Below are 17,766 nucleotides of genomic sequence, written 5' to 3' on the forward strand. Positions count from 1 at the left end.
ATTCAATCACTAAAGTGGTTTGAGTATTCATCATCTGTCACCTGGATTACTGCAACGGTATGCTAATTGGTCTCACAACATCTACTTTTGCTCCTAGAAATCTATTATCCACCAGCAGTATGAGTGATCCTCATAAATAATGTCATTCTTCCTCCACTCAAAACCCTCCAATGGTTTCCCATCTTTCATACTTTCGTAAGAATAAATGCTAATGTTCTTACAATGGTATCTTATAAGGCCCTACATGATCTAGTCTCACTTCAACCCAGGCACTTTGGCCTCGTAATGCTGCTTAAGTATCAGGCTTACTCCTGCACTAAGGCCTTTGCCCCTGCCTGGAATATCTTGTTCCAGATGGTTGTAGCTCACTTGCTCCGTATTTCCGGACCACATTCACATGTCCTTTAATAAGGGGCATTCCTGACTAGCCTATAAGTAATCCTTCCTTCCAGGATTCCTTACATACCTTTCTCCATTTTATTTTTCTCCACAGGACTTATTACATACATCTATATTCACATGTTTATTTGTCCCATGAGATCAGAAGTGTTGCTTTTATCTCTTCTCTTTAATTGGTAGAATGGTGTCTACCACATTTTAGGCCCTCAAATATTTATTTACACAACAAATGGATGAATGATCTTACATCTTTTATTAGACAGTAAGCACCTTAAAAAGGGTTCAATCTATTTGCATCCACCAGAGCACTTTATAGGACACATGCACAATATCTGTTAATTTTTCTGCCAAATGAGTAACTATAATGCTTAATCAGGAGAGTAAAATTTTAAAAGAAAAAGATATAAATAAATAACTATGCTTACCTGTTCTATTGCACTCTTTAATTTGTTCATGTGGCTTTCAAAGAGAGGAAAATGTGAAAAAAAGAATTCATTAAATTTGTTATTTTCATCTTCATCTTTGGATAATGAAAAGATTACCCCAATTGCAATCTTCTTTTTCCTCACAATTCCTGGGTTAGGGCCACAGCTTTCATCTGAGAGATTAAAGCTTTCTTCTATAGACCTTAAAAATAAATGTTTTTTTTTAATTTACAAAAATAAAAATAATTAAATTCATAATTAAATCTTCTTGCTAATTAAAGGTAGGAAAGCTAAGTCTTCTGCTGTTTTATCAAACAAATCTAAAATTTCATACCAATTGTGTATCTCTTTAAGAAATCTACTGGCTATTCTTTCAGGTTCACGTTTTTGTAAGAAATTTTACTACAGAGTCAGATTGGGAACATTTTTTGGTCCAATGAGAAGTTACTAAAGAAGTACATAATCCCAATTCATAATCAACCAAAAAGTGGCTAAATTTTAAGATTTATAGATGAGTCTGGTACAATCTTTTCCCTGTTCTAGGACCTTCTGGTCTCTGTTTTTGATTTCAGGAGTAAAGTCAAAGATGAAGGAATAAAGGAAATAAAAAAGAAGAGAAAACAAGAACTTTTAGCATCTACAGTTGTACTTAATGTAGATTAAAAAAATCTTTTAAGAATGAATTACCTTGCCAAAATAAAAACATGAAAAACTGAAATATCAAAACATGTAGTACATAAATCAAAGACCTGAACATAAAACTCTTAGAAGAAAACAAAGGGTAAAGGCGTCATGCATCATGACACTGATTTGGCAATGGTTTCTTGGATATAACACAAAAAAGCACAGTCAACAAAGGAAAAAAAAAAACTGGACGACATACAAATTTAACCTTCTGTGCATCAAAGGACGCTATCAATGTAGTAAAAAGGCATCCCACAGAATGTAAAAAAAATTTACAAATCATATACCTGATAAGGGATTAATATCTAAAATATATACAGATTTTCCACACCTCACCAACAAAGCAAAAAAAATACAATTATAATATGGGCAAAGGACTTAAATACACATTTCTCCAAAAAAGATATACAAATAGCCAATAAGAATGTGAAAAGATGCTCAAGTTGGATGTGGTGCCTCATACTTATAATCCTAGCACTTTGGGAGGCTGAGGCAAGTGGATCACTTGAGACCAGAAGTTCTACTAACCTGGGCAACATGGTGAAACTCCATCTCTACAAAAAAAAAAAAAATTAGCCAGGCGTGGTGGCAAGCCTGTAGTTCCAGTTATTTGAGAGACTGAGGTGGAAGGATCACCCGAGCCCAGGGAGGTTGAGGCTGCAGTGAGCCGTGATTGTGCCACTGCACTCCAGCCTGGGCAACTCAAAAAGGAAAGAAAAGAATAGAAAAGATGTTCAACTTCACTAATTATTAAATACAAATAAAATCCACAATGAGGAACCACTTCAGACCCAGTAAGATGGCTATTATCAAAAAAACAGAAAATAAGTGCTGGTGAAGATATGGAAAAATTGGAACCAATGTGCATTGCTGGTGGGAATGTAAAATGGGACAGTAACCATGGAAAACAGTGTGCAGCATGACAGTTCCTCACAAATTTAAAAACCAAATTACCATATGATCCAGCAATTCCACTTCTAGGTATATAATCAAAAGTACTGAAAACAGGCACTTGAACAGGTATTTGCACACTCATGTTCATAGCAGCATTATTCACAATAGTTAAGAAGTGGAAGCAACCCAAGTGTCCATCAATAGATAAATGGATAAACAAAATGTGGTATGTATGTACAATGGAATGTTATTCAGTCATAAAAAGGAATGAATTTCTGACACATGTTACAACATCGATAAACCTTGAAGACATTATGCTAAATGAAATAAGGCAGACACAAAAGGACAAGCAGTGTATGATTTCATTCATACCTTGTATGAATTCATAAAGACAGAAAATAGAATGGTGGTTACAAGAGGAAGGGAAGGGAGAAATGAGGAGTTATGCTCAATGGATACAGAGTTTCAGCTGGGAAGAGGAAAAAGTTCTGGAGTTGGATGGTGATGATGGTTGCACAACAATATGAAGGTACTTCAACAAATGTCACTGAACTGTACACCTAAAAATGGTTAAAATTATAACTTGTTATGTATAACTTACCACAATTTTTTAAATGTAGTAAATTTTAAAAGTTTTCAGTTTCAAACTAAAAATACACAGAATACAAGTCCAGGCTCTAAAAATCCATATAAAATTGTGTTTAAGGAACTATTCAATCTTGTTCTGTGTTTAAAGTTCCAACTTACCATCTAGGAAATACCCCATTTTCCAAACTTGTTGTTTGGCTGCGTCGCCAACGTCGCTGGTAGCTGCTGGCACAACTTCGGGTAAGTGAGGAGTTTGGGGAAGGAAATGGAGTGATCAGCAAGCTGCTGAGAGATGCTGTTAAGTCAGAAGAACAACAAGTATAAGTCAATAATGACTAAGCATAATGATAAATTTTTTTTAACAAAATTACGAATAGGTTAAGTTAAACTTGATTTTGCTTCATGAGCCTCTCAAATGTCCATTAAAAGAACACATCCTTCTTGCAGCAAGGTCTCAGATGAGAAAAATCATATATTAACAATGTATCAGCAAAAAACTCTGAGACAATCCCCTTTTGGCATTCCCCTCTAGGGACTCCAGAAGAAAATTATACTTTACAACAAGGCATTATCCCTTTGGCCACTGGACTGACTGTCCCCTAACTTAGCTGAATCCTTTTAGTTCTGAAATTAAAGGAAATCTGATGCTGTTCAAATTTAATGCAGCAGCTGGGTTTTAAGAACAAGCTATTGAAAATAAGTGTTTGAACGGCATTTAAAGAGGTCATTTACAAGTACTCATGGATCATGTGTGCACGTGTAGTCAAAGCTACCACTTTTAATTAAGAATCATGACTATACCTACTAAGCTCCAAAAAAAGAACGCTCTCTGGAGCATCTAAGGTGACAAACACATTCCAGCAGACTCCACTCTGTAACGGCTGCAATCCCCTGATCTTGGGGATTATCCCTTCCCAAAACACTTCTCTGAAATCTGTAAGATATGTTTACTGCCTGAGGTGTTAAGAGCTACAACTGCTGATTTTTCATTAGGCTAGGGGATTTTCATTAGGCTTTTCCCCACTGGATTTAGAGAGGGTAAGACTTGCCATTTTGGGCTTACTTTTGTTTGGCAATATTCCAGACTTCTATCTTTTATGATCATAAGGACATACTGAAAATGTATATTCAAAACAGGGAACTATTATCATCACTATTAAAAAGGTACAGGTCAGATGATAAATTATTTTGGACACCGGCACTACAAACTGAGACACTTTCATTACAAAGATCCATTCATTTTAATTCTGACAAATTCAATGACAGAGGATAAAGCTGTATGTGCCATGCAAACATCTAGACCATCAATGACCTCATTCTAAACTACTTTAGAATGCAGATTCTAAATGCAGACCATATTTTATCAATTAGTATTATAAAACCTTATAGTCCAAGATTGGGTATGTACAACTAAATCTGGGTGTGACTTCAGTGAAAAATAAAATGCTGTCCTAAGTCTAGAAAAAATATATTTCACTGCGTTCTAATATTAAAAATAACCCTATTAGAAAAAGAAGAAGACATACATTAACTTAAATGGCATATATTAATCCAATAACTTGAAGCAGCCTAACAGATCAGTCTAGCCAGACACTTCAATTTATAAAGAATATAACTATAAATAAATTAATTTATCATCTCTCGAATCTTAAATAATGAGAATTAAATTCCTGCCAGGGAAGACTAAATCTCTAGATTACATAGAAGCAAAGGGTATTAAAAGAAATATACTCTAGATTCTTTAAAACAAAAATAAGAAACTCAATTAGAAAAGAAAGATGAGATTACTTGAAAAACACAAGCCATTATTATTAGAGTAGTGGTTGGCAACCCTAGCTATCCATTAGAATCAAGTGTTAGGTTTTGCATTTGTTTTGTTTCTCAAATACAGATGCCTAGAGATGCCTTCTCTAGGTTACATGAGAGTCTTTGAAAGTAGAGTTCAGGCACTTGAATTTTTTAAAAAACTTCTCCTTGTTATTCTATCTAACACACACCTAGGGATTCCAATATACGGCTAGTTTAAATTTTTCATTTATACTCAAAACTGAATCATAGAACAATTTCGACAGTAGAGCCATTTAATGTAACAACACATGCAATCACATTGAATTAAGTTTCTTATATCTAACAGTAATTCAAGCCTAAAATTACTCCTCCTTTTATTTATGCCCCAACACACACTTTTCTTTTTAGCTAAAATGACTTTTTTCTGAGCTTTTGCCTGGATAACTGCTATTTATTTCTCAAAATACAACTCAATCATCATTCTTCTGTAAAGCTTTGTTGGTATCCCTGCCCCTTGCCCAAGCTAAGTGTAGTGCTCTTTCTCTGAAGCTTTTTGCACAGGCCTATCACTAAATGCATCACACAATGAACTATGACAGATGATTTTCCTAATTTTTCTCCCAGTAGACTCCATACTTCTGTGTCCCTTAAAGGTAGACTCTGGGCTTTAATTTTTTAAATGTCTACCATGTTTCAATAAATGTTTGCTAGACCTACAAATTTTGGAAGAGTCCATATTTGAAAAAAAAAAAGTATAATACTGATTCAAAATGCCTATGCTTTTCTGGGCAAGAGACAATACGACAACTTAAACTTAAGTTAGCAGCAAGCAAATATAAGCAACTGTGGTTTTTTTACTACGGTTCCTAAGCAGTTTTCTGACCAATGTTTTTCTTCTTATACTCACTAAGCTTCAACCAGTGTACTTTACTCTGGCTTTAGTTCACCCTGGCTTTATTCTACTCAGCACACTTAAAAGTAAACATGAAAAATGTTAAATTTACAAGACTTTGCTCTGGTCTTTCCACAGTTCTCTTATAAGGCTAATATCAATATGAACAAATTTGATAATAAAGGGAGGGACAAAAAAGAAAATCAATGCCAACAGCAATCTCATAAAAAACTGAATACAAGAACCTGACATTACCAGACCGTGCTATGCCACTGTCTCTGTCCTCATTGAGCTCTCTTCCAGGCATGTCCATTGGGTTGCTGTGAACTATAAATAAAGATGAAACTGTCAGTTACAAAATATATTGCTATTCAGGTGGATGAACAGCTCCTTTTAAATAGCAAACAAAATCATGCTCATCTCATTGCATTCCCTTATTTTTTTCGATAGCATGACACCAACCCAACACCAAGAGCTATTACTCAGTTGAACAAGCTTTGAGAGCCCTGTGAAGATTTGATACACAGTATGAGAATCTAAAACATAATACCTAAAGAAGCAAGGAGTGACTAAAAGTCATATTTTAGAAGCATATTCAATGACAGATAATTACAATATACTATTAAATGAAAAAAAGCAAGCTACTGAACAGTATGAGCACTTGCTGGGACCAAGTGGTGGGTATATCATAGTTCACTGTACTGTTTCTGCCCATAACAATGTATGTTTCAAAATTCTCCATAATAAATTGAGAAATTTGTTTTGAGAAATTTGTTTGAATAGTATGATCCCAATTGTGTTTAAAAAACAAAAAAGCAGGTATTTCTGGCTGATAAAACAGCTAATACATATTTTTGCCTTTTAAAAATGTTTTCCAAGTTTTCTGTAAATATGTATTTGCTATATCTAATATTTATAAGGAAAGAAAATATTATTCAAAACAAGAAGGGCTAAATTGATACCAATTTGAGCACAATGAAGAGTAAATATGTTCACATTCTAATAATTTCCACTAAAAGGTTACAATGTTAGGTAATCTGCTAAAACGTGTGAAATAAGGTATATGATTAGAATCCTGGATATATACACATGAACACACTATACAATCATCAACTTGATTATGTAAGCAAATATAGTCATGTATGCTTTTTACAGAGCATTACAGTGGTGCTTGTTCATCTAAATCTTAGCTCCAAGAAAAATTGTTCTTATGGAATAGTGTAGATCAGAAATTTTACAATAATAACAAGATAGGATAATTTTCTGCAATTGGTGAACTATGGTACAAAAGCTACTCAGCCATGGAAACAAGACAGTGTCACATTAAAAATTCCAAGTGGTATCATAAGAAATAAAGTTCATACTAAGTTTTGGTTTCAGATTCTAAAGTTAAAATTATTATGCCACAAGAGAAATGGCAAACCAAAATTTCATAAAAATGTCAATTCTACTGATAACTCAGTGTCTGGAAACTTTAAGAACATGTTCAGTAGAAAGGAATTAAGTTCTTATACTTCCTAAAGCAATGTTTTCTTAACCACAACCTCACCAATTGCATTCATCTACTGTCTTGTTTCCACAGCTTAACTACAGAGTCTAGCCGTTGGGGCACACCAACTAGTCTACCCACACAGCACATCGCAAACCTGCAAAGAAAGAGGCGCTCCTGATCAGGCGGAGCGGACCCTGCTCAGAGAATGCCCGCCTGGGGCTGCAGAACTGTGAAAGACCTACATGGCAAAAACGTAAAATACACATGAAAGAGGACTGTTAGAGAAGCCACAATGCGTCAGGGAAAAAAGGTGAGCTAAGGCAGCACAAGAGCAGACCAACAAATATGGATGGAAACTTTTAAACTAAATAAGAATTCAAGCTGTCTTCCCATTTTTGAAACAGGATGATGTTTCTTTAGTCATGATTTATATCAAATAACAACTTCATGTATTTTTACTAATAAATCTATATGTAATAAAAACAAGCTTCTGCTATATAAAGTAAAAATTATTTTAAATGTTCAATCCTTTCTAATGTAAAACAGTATTTTTAAAGATTTGAAAAAGTATGATAATGTTATTTATCTAAACTGATATTTGCCAAATAAATTTATTTTTTTAAAGTTGTTTTAAGATTACAGTATGTGCCTACAACTGAAGTGAGGAGAAAACCACCTAAGCACTTGGCACACAGCATACAATAGGGTGCAAAACCAGCAAAGAGATCTTACTGACATTAAAAATTAGTTTTTCTAACCCAGTGACAAGTTACAAAGTAATGGAAGAAACCAAGGTTACTAAACCAGGAGTCAGTCACTGTGGAAGGAGGAACACAAATGACACTCATCCGGGACCGGACTCCCAGCTGTTCAAGAGAAGTAGCTGCCACATGCTTCATCAAGAAAAGGTTAATTGCAGTCTGAAGACCCAAGAAGGGCATTATGGCCTGAAAGCAAGCAGCTGGGTTACCTGTTAGCTATGCTTCATAAAAATAGTCTAAACAGCCATGAAGGACATTTATCTAGGATAGAATAGGGGGCTTTCTGTTTTAAAAAGTGACAATTACATTTTTCTTCTTTCCTTTTTTGAAACAGGATTTTGCTCTGTCATGTAGGCTGGAATGCAATGGCATAATCGTAGCTCACTGCAAGTTCTAACTCCTGAGCTACAGTGATCTTCCCTCCTCAACCCTCCCCATGAGCCAGGTGCATGTCACCAGGCCCAGCTAATTTTGAAAACTTTTTAGTAGAGACAAAGTCTTGCTACATTGCCCAAGTTGATCTCCAATTCCTGGGCTCAAGTGATCCTCCTGCTCTGGCCTCCTAAAGTGTTGAAATTACAGGCATGAGCCACTGTGTCCAGCCAACTGTAGTTTTCAAATTGCTAACAGATATTATTTTTCTGTAGCAATAACTTCTATAATTATAGCACATGTACAGCAATCCTTCATGTCTCAATGATCAGCTCTTTAATTCGTCCTAGCTTTCTTTCCCTAGTTACTTCAAAAATTATTTACTTCTTTAAACTCCTTCCCTACCTCTTCTTCTCAGCATAAAACTTTTGCTTCCTAGAGTATGCACATGCATATATGCACATACACACAGTAGAATTAACCAGATTGGAACCCTTTTTTTCCTATCATCCTGCTTCAAAACTTACTCTCTCACCCATCCTTGCCTCCTTCCTGCCTAAGCAGTCATGTTATTCAAGTCTTACAACGTGCTAGGGACTTATTTAAAAATCCTAAGTTCCTCCCTCCCTTCCAAAGTTAACTCTAAGTCAGCTAGGACCCCAATCCCCCATTCTTCTTCAAAAACCTCCTTCTATCAATTATTACTTCTAGTCTTTAATTTCATGCTCCTTATAACTTCCTTTTTCTGTCAACACTTAAACATAGTCAAGTCTCTTCCACCACCCTCCATATATCTAATCCTACAGCAATTCAGCAGTTCTCAAAATGTCATCCAAGCACCCGTGGGGTCCCCAAAACTTTCAGGGGGTCTGTGAAGTTCTCCATTTTCCAACTACACATCTGTGTGAGACAGATTTTCTTGATACACTTCAATGAAAATAACATATCACAAAAGACTGAATACAGAGGCAGATATGAGAATTTAGCTGTATCCTCATCCAGAAATTAAGGAGACTTATAAAAATGTAAAACAATGCCACTCTTCTTACTAATTTTTTGGAAGCCTGTAATAACATGAAAGGGAGTATTAGTGTAATTTTTCAAGGATTTACTAAATATTCTTCAATTTTTTGTTGTAATTTCTAATAATTTATCGATAGTTGTAATCCACATAAACAAAAGTTCTCTGCAGTCCTCGATAATTTCTACATGTATAAAGGGCTCCCAAAACCAAAAAGTTTGAGAATCACTGCTTGCATCTTGGACAAGTCCAAACTCTGAGTCATCCCAATTCTGATGTCTATTCTCCCCACTGAAACTGCTCATCTAGGCCACCAAAAGCCTTCCTGTTGCTTAATTTAGTACATATTCTCTTATATTACCTTATAGCAGTAACTGATGCTGATTATATTACACTGTAAACTTTTTTCTCATGTAACACACTCTCTATATTTTTCCCCCTCAGTCTCTGTTTGTGTGCTTTTCTTCTCCTACCCTTTTTTTTTTTTTTGAGACAGAGTCTCCCTCTGGCTGCAGTGCAGTGGCGTGATCTCGGCTCAACTGCAAGCTCCGCCTCCCGGGTTCACGCTATTCTCCTGCCTCAGCCTCCCAAGTAGCTGGGACTACAGGAGCCACCACGCCCGGCTAATTTTTTTGCATTTTTAGTAGAGACGGGGTTTCACCATGTTAGCCAGGATGGTGTCGATCTCCCAACCTCGTGATCTGCCCGCCTCAGCCTCCCAAAGTGCTGGGATTGCAGGCATGAGCCACTGTACCTGGCCTCGTACCCCTTCTTAAAGCCAGCATTCCCCAGGGTTCCATCTTCAACAATCTTTCCTTCTCATTCTTTACATTTCCTAGGTCATCCTCTATTCCCGTGCCTTCAATTATAATTTATGTCCTGATGATTCTCAAATCCACAGAATATACAGCTAACTGGTCAACTTCTATTATTTTTAAATTATTAAACACTCATCCATTTTTATGTTAAAGAGAATATCCTACAATATACCTATCTAACTAGCTAACAACAATGGATTTCTTCACTTGGATATTCCGGTACTTCCAACTGAACATGCCTAAACCTAAAATCATCAATTCTGATTTCTTCTATACCCCTTAGTGAAGAGCACCCATATCCATGCAATTAAACAGCCAGCAAAGTGCCAAACTTGATTCTTCCTTTTGCCTCACCTCTTCTAATTAGCTAATCTGGTCCACTCTATGTCCCTTACTGAATTTCTCAACAACTATCCCCACTGACACTAATTTACTATAGGTACCACTATCTGTCATTTGGAGTACCATGAGTAGCCTTCTAATATGGGCCTTTTCTCAAGACCACTTGCTTACCTGAATCCATTCCTACTGCAGTTAGAATACTCTTCTACAGATACAAACGTAATTTGATTGTGTTTGTTGTATTCCGAAAATTACTCTGTGGTGGCCTCGAGAATGTATCTCAAAGATCTCCAACTATAAAGAGTATGTTGATTAAGAACCCCTGATGAAATCCACTGGCACATTTGTGCAAGGACACATAGCTGATAGGCTGCTCCCAGTCAATGGCTGAACACAGTAGGTATACTAAGGCAGGCCCATTTTGGGGAGACATGGGACACTTCTGACAACCAACTTTGACCCAAATAATTCCCAGGGCCTTGCCAAACCTCCCTTGAACTGTATAGCTGGCTTGAGACACTTCCAGTCAACACTCCATCCCTCTCTCCTTCATTTATGGTCAGACTTACATCACAATTTGATGGGTCTCTCGGCCTTTCCCAGCATTTTCCTCATTTTCCTTTACACAGTCATTTCCCCTAACACAACTGTTGCATGTTTAACCCTGTCTTTGGCACCTGCTAAAAAAAACAGGTAAAGGACCCGAACCAACATATCTGCACTGGTGCCCAACTACACTAAACCAAGCATTAACTCTAAATTCCTCAGTGTGGCCTACAGTGCATTTTGTGATCTACCTTTTGCTCCATTCTTTCTTTTTCATTTACTTTACCCCTACTCTGTGCTCCATACATACTGATTTATTCACATTCTTTCCATACTCTTATGATCTTTTGCCCCTAGGTCTGTGTACATACTATTGCTTCTTCACAGAACATTTATTTCCCTAGCCATCTGGCTAATCCTTCAAGCTTAGGCCTCATGTCCTCAAGGAAGCCTTCCTTGACTCTCCAGTACTGAACTGAGTGCTTCTCCTTATTTTAATCACACCCTGCTCTTAACCCTGTCTAAGAATTTACCATAATATACTGTAATTGTTGTATTACTTTTCTGACTTCCACTAACTATAAATCCATTGAGGCAGGAACTGTGTCTGGTTCACCACTGTATCTTCAGGGCCTAACAGAGTGTTTGGCATATGACAGGTGCTCACCACATACTTATCGATTGACTGATTGATTGGAAATTGAAAGAAAGTAAGAAATAGCAGACATGCAAAAAAATCCTTGACTGACAATTAAAAGAGTGCAAATGTTGCTCATTATTTAAAGTCAGTAGTATGTAAAATGGATTTTCTACTCTACATTAAAAGAGAGGACAAGTATATCTAACCTCTATAGTATAATTTACCTTTATAAGTAATAATGGATTTGTGTTATTAAAATGAATTCCTTTTGGCTGGGGCACAGTGGCTCACACCTGTAATCCCAGGACTTTGGGAGGCTGAGGCGGGTGGATCACTTGGCGGTCAGGAGTTCGAGAACATCCTGGCCAACACAGCAAAACCCTGTCTCTACCAAAAATACAAAAATTAGCTGGATGTGATGGCACGTGCCTGCAGTCCGTTACTTGGGAGGCTGAGGCAGGAGGATCGCTTGAACCCGGGAGACAGAAGTTGCAGTGATCTAAGATCACACCACTGCACTCCAGCCTGGGTGACAGAGTGAGACTCCATCTCAAAAATCAAAAACAAACAAAAACTCATAATTACTTTCAACTTTCAACAAGTCCCTTGAGCTTTGAAAAGAATCACATTATAAAGAAAAAAGATTTCATTCTTTGTCACATTTTTCCTTTATTTAAAAAAATGAAGTAATCAAGCAAGTTAAGAAAAAGTAGAACTATTTTTCTATAACACACACACATTATAAAGTATAAGCCTAACACTATGACTAGTGCACAGTAATAGGTGTTTCATAAGCGATTGCTCATTTGAATAAACACAAATTATAAAAAATAAATAGGATGTCATACAGTTCAAGTTGGAAGAAAAAACTGTTTTCGACTAATATATAACAAATATTTATTTAAATTAATTATGAATAAAAGTTCTTACTAAACAGAAAATGAGAGAAATATTAATACTATTCTAATTGCTATCCCATTCCCTTGGCTACTATACAGCTTTTTATGCACCAGAAATATCGCAATACAGCAGCAGTTCACTTGAGCTGTCTAGAAAAAATGACCAGAAATTTTAGAAAGTCTGTCACTTTAAAATGTAGTACTTAAATAACAACAATTAGCTAACCAAAGTACTAAATGAATTGTTATTCTAATAAATCTTTTAAGAAACATCAAATTTGAACATCTGCTCATCTGAATTACAGGTCACAAAAACAAGCATCATTTTAAAATGACTTTTATGGTTAGGGAAGACAGAAGGAAGAAGATGTAGTAGTCTTCCTCAGCTGAAATAGCCAAAAGAACTACTAAGGGCTTTTCTTATCACTGACACCTTTCAAAAATGCTTCAAATTTAACAATGAAAAACAACGAAGACAAATTAGATATATCTAAAGCAGTCTCTTTATCAGATACAAAATAAATACTGTGTTCAAATATATGAAAAATATGTTTTCCAAATAAATGTTATACATACTGGCAATTTAAAAGGCTCTTCCACTTACAGTATTTGAAATTCTTTGTTATCATGACAGATCTGCATTATTAAGGAATAACTTCAAAAAACACTTGTTACACTGTTAATATTTTTTAAACTTATAAAATCAAAGGAACCATTTACCTATATTTCCAAGCAGTCCATTAATAACTGTGTTATTATCAGCCTTTAATGTATTGTTGTCCTGATTGATGAATTCAAGACTATCTTGTAGCCTATGGAGGGTGAGAAAAAAATTAATTCCAAATTCATTTTATGGTTTAAGGGCAATTCGTTGAACATCCTGATGAAATTTTAAGCACAAAGAGTTTCTTCCTATTAGCATTACAAATTAACTAACATAATCATTTAAATCAGAGGTTGGTAAACTATAGCCTAAGTGCCAGATCTAGTCTGCTGCCTCTTTTTGTAAATAAAGTTTTATTGGAACACAGCCATGCCCATTCATTTATAAACTGTGTATGAATGCTTTGATGCTGCACCAGCAGAGCTGAGAAACTATAACCCATTGTCTGGCTCACAAAGCCAAAAATATTTACTATCTGGATCTTTAAAGAAGAAGTTACTGAACCTGATTTAGATTACAAACAAGGTTTCCCCTCATATTTTAGACCTAAAAATATTTTCTAATTATCTGTTAGGGAGAGGTGGAAGCTAGGAGGAAGAAGAGGAGAATAAATCATTAGGCAAATATCCAAAAACTATCTTTAGTCTAATATATTACAAATAACCTATATGACTTCTTTTAGTGACTCTTTCAGGATAACAAAAATAAAAGTGCTTTATGCTTTTAGTGCAAAATATCCTTTCTAGAGATTTTAGGAATCATCAGAACTTAGAAAAGGTGAAAAAACTTAGGTGATTATGGCTAACATCAGTGATTCCAACACGGAATCTTTAATTTCTGCTTTAGTAGGTCTCTAATTTCTACTTTTAAAAATCAGTATTTTTGGCTTCAAGATATTTTAAAGCATCCATAATATTTTAAAGGATACCTCCCACGGCCGGGCGTGATGGCTCACGCCAGTAATCCCAGCACTTTGGGAGGCTGAGGCGGGTGGATCATTTGAGGTCAGGAGTTCGAGACCAGCTTAGCCAACATAGTGAAACTCTGTCTCTACTAAAAATACAAAATTAGCTGGGCATGGTGGCCTGCACCTGTAGTCCCACCTACCCTGGAGGCTGAGTCAGGAGAATTGCTTGAACCCGAGAGGCAGAGGTTGCAGTGAGCTGAGATCGCGCCACTGCACTCCAGCCTGGTGACACAGTGAGGCTCCGTCTCAAAAAAAAAAAGAAAAAGACTACCTCCTACTTTCCTTCCAAAGAGTTACAGGTATTAGAAACTTAGCTAATAAAACTCTTCCAAACAGGTATTTTTAAGGCATTAACAACTGATGGGGGCTGTACAGAATTTCTGTAATCTGGAGTCCGTCTGACTAGCCAAAGAGTCTTGCTCTGATATGGCACCTGCAAAATCTCTCTCTGGGGTCTTTCACTGCCTAACTTTAGCCCCAGTAATTTGCTAGGTTCTGGCACATGGCCCATGATCCTGAAACCAGGCCTGCCTTTGTTTCAGCTTCACTATTCCAATCTTTGCATTAATAGCTTGTAATACCCTGGTGGCTATCATTATATAGTGTATATATTATGTGTAATATCAATATGGCTGACCTAGGTCAGTACTGTCTGTAGGGTTAATTTCATAGGGGATCTGAAAATTGAAGAGCACCAACCCTACAGATTGTGGTAACTCAGGAAACTCAGTGTGGTACCGGAAAACTGAAAATCAGCATGTTGACCTAAGACGGAAATCCATTCAACATTCTACTTCCAGATACTGCTTCTAGCAGTTCACAAAAACAGAAACCACATCTCCTGTTTCTCAACTAAACTCAACTGAGAGTGAAATCTGGCCTCCATGAACTTTTAAACTTAAGGAAAGATAGAAAATCTGAACTTGTGCTGCAGTGCTAAAAGCAGTTTGTTAGTTTTCATACTTTGTACATCTAAAGTAATACAATTCCCCCTGTATCCATAAGCACTTACGTATTGAGACTTCCACAAATACTGCTGCCAGTCCGAGCAGTAAACACTTTGCTAAGCATGAGCTGTGGAGGGGAACTATGAAGAAAAAGAGAAAGAGAGAGACCAAAACTAAAACACAATGGCCTTTTGGAGTTATTATAAATAAAAATGTGTAAGTCACAGAGGTTTCACAGCATGGTTGCCAATGGTAGCATTAAAACCATAGAACATCTTAACTGGAGTATGGCAAGCTCAATCTGAGTGAAGATCATATAAAATTCTCTCTTAAAAAAACCAAATACCTAAAAATGGACTTGTTAAAAAAAAATCAGAAAATTTCTCACCGAATCTGATGAATTTTTAGGGTGGATCCTTTGTAGCTCATTGCTACTGAGCCAAACATCATCTCTCCAAGCATATTGGCATCAGAAGAGCATCGAGAACCCTAAACAATAACCACACATTAACAAACTGTGTTAATTAGAAGCTTATGACTATTTCATATATTTTTATTAAAATTCTTTTTATATAGTTATTCTACATTAATAATTGTAATTCTACACTGTATACGCTGTTCTGCAACTTGATTTTCTTCATTTTAAAATGTCTTCTTGATGTAATCATGTTGTTACACATAAATGTTTGACTAATTCCTTTTAAGAGTTGTACAATATTTTATTGCATGAAAATACCACCGTTTGTCAGACCAGTCCCCTTTATTCACGGGCATTTAGGTCACTTCCAGATTTTTGCTATTATCAATAATGCACAAGTAAGCATTCTTAACCACATCTTATGCATATGCAATGTTTCTCCAGGATAGATAATAAGTGAAATTCAAATAATACGCAGAATAATTTTTACTACTCCTGTTGTATAAAAGAAGCATCCATAAATAGGGCAATTTATATCTATTGTGTACTTCTGTAAAGACATATCTGCAATCTACAGTTTCAATACTATGCCTATGAAAATCCTAATAACATTTTTTACAAAAACGGAAAAACATATAAAAATTCATATGAAACCACAGAAGACCACAATGAGCCAAATCAACCTTGAAAAAGAACAAAGCTGGCAGGCATTACACTTCCTGATTTCAAATTATACTACAAAGCTACAATAGTGAAAACAGTAAGGTACTGACATTAAGACAGACATATAGACCAATGGAACAGAACAAAGAGACCAGAAATAAACCTACATGTATACAATCAACTGATCTTCAAGAAGTGTGCTAAGAATACACAATGCGGACAGGATAGTCTCTTCGACAAATGCTGTTGGGAAAACTGGATATCCACATGCAAAAGAATAAAACTGGTGTCCTATATCATGCACAAAATCAACTCAAAATGGATTAAACGCTTACACGTATGACCTGAAACTGTAAAACTCCCAGAAGAAAATAGGAGAAAAGCTTGATGACATTGGTCTTAGCAATAATTTCACAGATATGACAGCCAAAGCACAGGTAACAAAAGCAAAAACAGACAAGTGGGACTACATCAAACTAAAATGTTTCTGCACAGCAAAGAAAATAATCAAGAGGGCGAAAAGATAAAATATGGAATGGGAAAAAATACTTGCAAACCATGTATCTGATAAGGGATTCGGCTTCAAAATGTACCAGAAACCCCTACAACTCTATAGTAAAAACTAATAACGCAATTAAGGTCTTGAACAAACATTTCTCCAAAGAATTCATACAAATGACCAACTGATACAGGAGAAATGCTCAACATTTCTAATCAGAGAAATGTAAATCAAAACCCCAAAACCTGTCAGGTTGGCTATAATCAAAAAAGCAAAGACAACAAGTGGTGAGGATGTGGCAAAACTGGAGCCCTTGCACATTGTTGTAGGAATGCAAAATGGTACTGTACTTATGGAAAACAACATGGCAAGTCCTCCAAAAATTAAAAATAGAACTACCATGTGATCTGGCAATTCCACTTCTGGGCATTTTTCCAAAATAACTAAAATCAGGATCTCAAAGAGATGTTAGCACTCCTATGTTCATTACAGCACTATTCACAATAGCCAAGATGTGAAAATAACCCTAAATGTCCATTGACAGATGAAGAGATAAATGAAATATAATAAATACATAGAATGAAACACTATTCAGTTTTTAAAAAGAAGAAAATTCTGCAACATGCAACAACACAGATTAATCTTAAGGATGTTAGGCTAAATGAAATAAGCCAGTCACAAAAAGATAAATACTGCATGATAAGATAAATACTCCACTTATATGAGGTATTTAAAATAGCCAAATTTACAGAATCAAAGAGTAGAATGGTAGTTACCAGGGGCTGGGGCGAGGGGGAAATGTGGAGTTACCAGGGACTGGGGCGAGGGCGTAACTAATCAATGGCATTAAATTTCAAACAATTTGAATAAGCTCTAGAGATCTACAGTGTACATATAGACAACAATTCCTTGTACATTTAAAAATTTAAGAGGGTAGACCTCATGTTCTTACCACAATTTTTTTTTTTTTTTTTTAAGACTTCTTTGAGGCTGGGCACGGTGGCTCACGCTTGTAATCCCAGCATTTTGGGAGGCCGAGGCGAAAGG

The 17,766-nt window shown here is 36.0% G+C and overlaps 1 protein-coding gene across 3 annotated transcripts in view; it reads right to left on the bottom strand.

Annotated features, from left to right (window-relative positions):
* Nucleotides 1-17,766, bottom strand: part of FNIP1 (folliculin interacting protein 1) — a 159,081-nt gene that overhangs the window by 60,367 nt on the left and 80,948 nt on the right. For 2 of the 3 annotated variants that reach the window (XM_025387402.1, XM_025387405.1), the window contains 7 exons: nucleotides 15,528-15,628; nucleotides 15,205-15,279; nucleotides 13,282-13,373; nucleotides 7,317-7,400; nucleotides 5,926-5,997; nucleotides 3,150-3,285; nucleotides 825-1,026 (listed from right to left, as the gene is read on the bottom strand). In XM_025387402.1, coding sequence (XP_025243187.1) covers nucleotides 825-1,026; nucleotides 3,150-3,285; nucleotides 5,926-5,997; nucleotides 7,317-7,400; nucleotides 13,282-13,373; nucleotides 15,205-15,279; nucleotides 15,528-15,628 — 762 coding nt within the window. The remainder of the gene's footprint in view (nucleotides 1-824; nucleotides 1,027-3,149; nucleotides 3,286-5,925; nucleotides 5,998-7,316; nucleotides 7,401-13,281; nucleotides 13,374-15,204; nucleotides 15,280-15,527; nucleotides 15,629-17,766) is intronic. The other variant, XM_025387404.1, reaches the window with a different exon arrangement.

This window comes from Theropithecus gelada, chromosome 6, assembly GCF_003255815.1.
Source record: "Theropithecus gelada isolate Dixy chromosome 6, Tgel_1.0, whole genome shotgun sequence".
NCBI classification, from domain to species: domain Eukaryota; kingdom Metazoa; phylum Chordata; class Mammalia; order Primates; family Cercopithecidae; genus Theropithecus; species Theropithecus gelada.